Source organism: Dryas octopetala, chromosome 9, assembly GCF_963921425.1.
Source record: "Dryas octopetala chromosome 9, drDryOcto1.1, whole genome shotgun sequence".
NCBI lineage: Eukaryota > Viridiplantae > Streptophyta > Magnoliopsida > Rosales > Rosaceae > Dryas > Dryas octopetala.
In genome coordinates this window covers 3,794,293-3,796,196 of record NC_141374.1, presented here as the reverse complement: position 1 = coordinate 3,796,196, position 1,904 = coordinate 3,794,293, and the positions used below count along the sequence as shown (strand labels likewise).

The 1,904-nt window shown below is 44.5% G+C and overlaps 1 protein-coding gene across 1 annotated transcript in view; it reads right to left on the bottom strand.

Moving 5' to 3' along the window:
* Positions 1-1,633, bottom strand: part of BMY2 (beta-amylase 2) — a 5,545-nt gene extending 3,912 nt beyond the window's left edge. Inside the window, exons 1-3 of the mRNA XM_086228181.1 lie at positions 1,144-1,633; positions 746-1,069; positions 425-624 (exon numbers count right to left, since the gene is read on the bottom strand). Coding sequence (XP_086084307.1) covers positions 425-624; positions 746-1,069; positions 1,144-1,563 — 944 coding nt within the window. The 5' untranslated portion in view covers positions 1,564-1,633. The remainder of the gene's footprint in view (positions 1-424; positions 625-745; positions 1,070-1,143) is intronic.
* Between the last annotated feature and the right edge of the window lie 271 nt (positions 1,634-1,904).

The window sequence follows — 1,904 nt, the reverse complement described above, 5'->3', positions numbered from 1 at the left end:
GGTTTTGTCATTCAATATAATTGTGCCTCGCTAGGCATTATTAATTAAGATGTGTGGTACTCCTATTGTTGTTGGTGCTCGTAGGAGTGATCTAATTCAGTCCTTTTAGCAGAAGGTAAAGCTTTAAAATGTGGCATATTCAAATTGAAGGTAATTCTAAACTGCTCATTGATTATGTTACTCAGATTTCATTTGTTTCGTGGGGAATGAGATCCATTTCCCAAGATATTCAGCATCTTATTTGGTCACATATAAGAGGTGAAGCTTGAGCATATCTCTGTAAACTAATTTTGCTCCAAATTCTGTTAATTTTTTATGTTTGGGGTCTTGCCTCAGGGTTTTAGGTTTTATTTCCAAAGGGTTAAAAAAAAAAAAAAAAAAGCCTATAATAATGGGTGAAATAAATGAAGGAGGGGTTACCTGCAATTTGAATTTGAACTCCCGGACAATGTTAAAAAGACCCCTATAACCAGACCAAACGTATTTCTGGGGGCTCCAGCCTTCAACAATACCCCACCAACAATCTACAACAACACCATCTACGTTTAAAGATTGCATATGAGTTAGCTCCTGCCTCAAGCCTTCAGGATCAACCAACTGGCAGTAATTGTTGATGAAACCAGTCTGCCAAACAAAGCCCAAGGATCAAAACCCAAATTCCCAAAATCTGAAAATACATACACATGCCCTTTTTCCCCTTAGAATTAGTAATCATGAAATGGGTAAAAATGAAAGTGAAACTTACTGCAAGTGTTACATAGAGAGGGACATATGGGGTGGGTGTAAAAGCAGCAGAAGGAATGTGTTGCATAAGCTGATGAGGCTCCAAGCATTGTTCAACAGAATTGATGGGGGGACTTGCAGCAGCAGCAGTTGAAAATTTGTCATTCTTGGTGTCTCTCTCTGCAATTACAACAGAATCAAGAGAAGCCGGTGACAAGCTCTCATCAATTCTCACAGCAACTGATGATGGGTGAGGGTGAGCCTCCAATGTAGTCGCTTTAACACCCGACGACGACACTGGGCTTTCCACCGACCTCATGCTCATGCTCATGGGATACGCAGCTGCCTGCCACCAATTTCAAAATTAACATTTCAAAATAAAAAACAATTAATCAAACAGAAGAAGAAGAGTGTACGGACAATTTGAGAGGGAGGTGGAGAGTTGCGATAAGTGGTGCCGTCGGGCTCGACGACCCAGCCAGCCTCACGGGCAAGAGCAGCGAGCACATCGTTCATATCTGCACGCGCGGGCAGGGGAAAGTTGCCGTACTGGCGGAGCCCAGCCAGCATGCGGCTCGTAATAGATCGACGGAGCCGTTCGCGAAGCTTGGTGCGCTCCTTCTCCTTCTCCCTCTCTCGCTTGCCTTTGTTAGTAGTAGCGGCGGAGGGAGTGGTGGGGCCCAGTGCCCCAGCCGCCGCTGCTGTAGCCGCGAAGCCACGGGGTCGGCGTGGCTGGGGCTGGGGTTGGAGGAGAGTAGGGTGGTGGTGAGGAAGGTAATCGGAGCTGTGGCTGTGGTCGCTTTGGGGGTCGAGATCTTGTCGGAGGCTCTCGTCGTTCATGTCTTTCTTCTTGTATTGTAATTCTGGCTACTAATGCTCTCGCTGCAGCTCTGCTCGCTCACTGACTCACTGTTACAGTTTCACATCAGGCTTTATTCACTCTGTACATATATATATATATAGGGCCCTTCCAATAAGGATCTCTCATCCCTTATTTAGTGTTAAATGAGAGATCACCCTGTGTGACCCATATGGGTTATTTTGTGTTAATCCGAATCGTCCATTTTTTATATCTACATTGATAGATCATCTCTGCAAAAAATCAGCCAAATCGGAAATCGTTTAGCCGTTTATTTAAGCGGTCAAAGTTTAAAACAAATGGACGAACAACAAATTCCTCT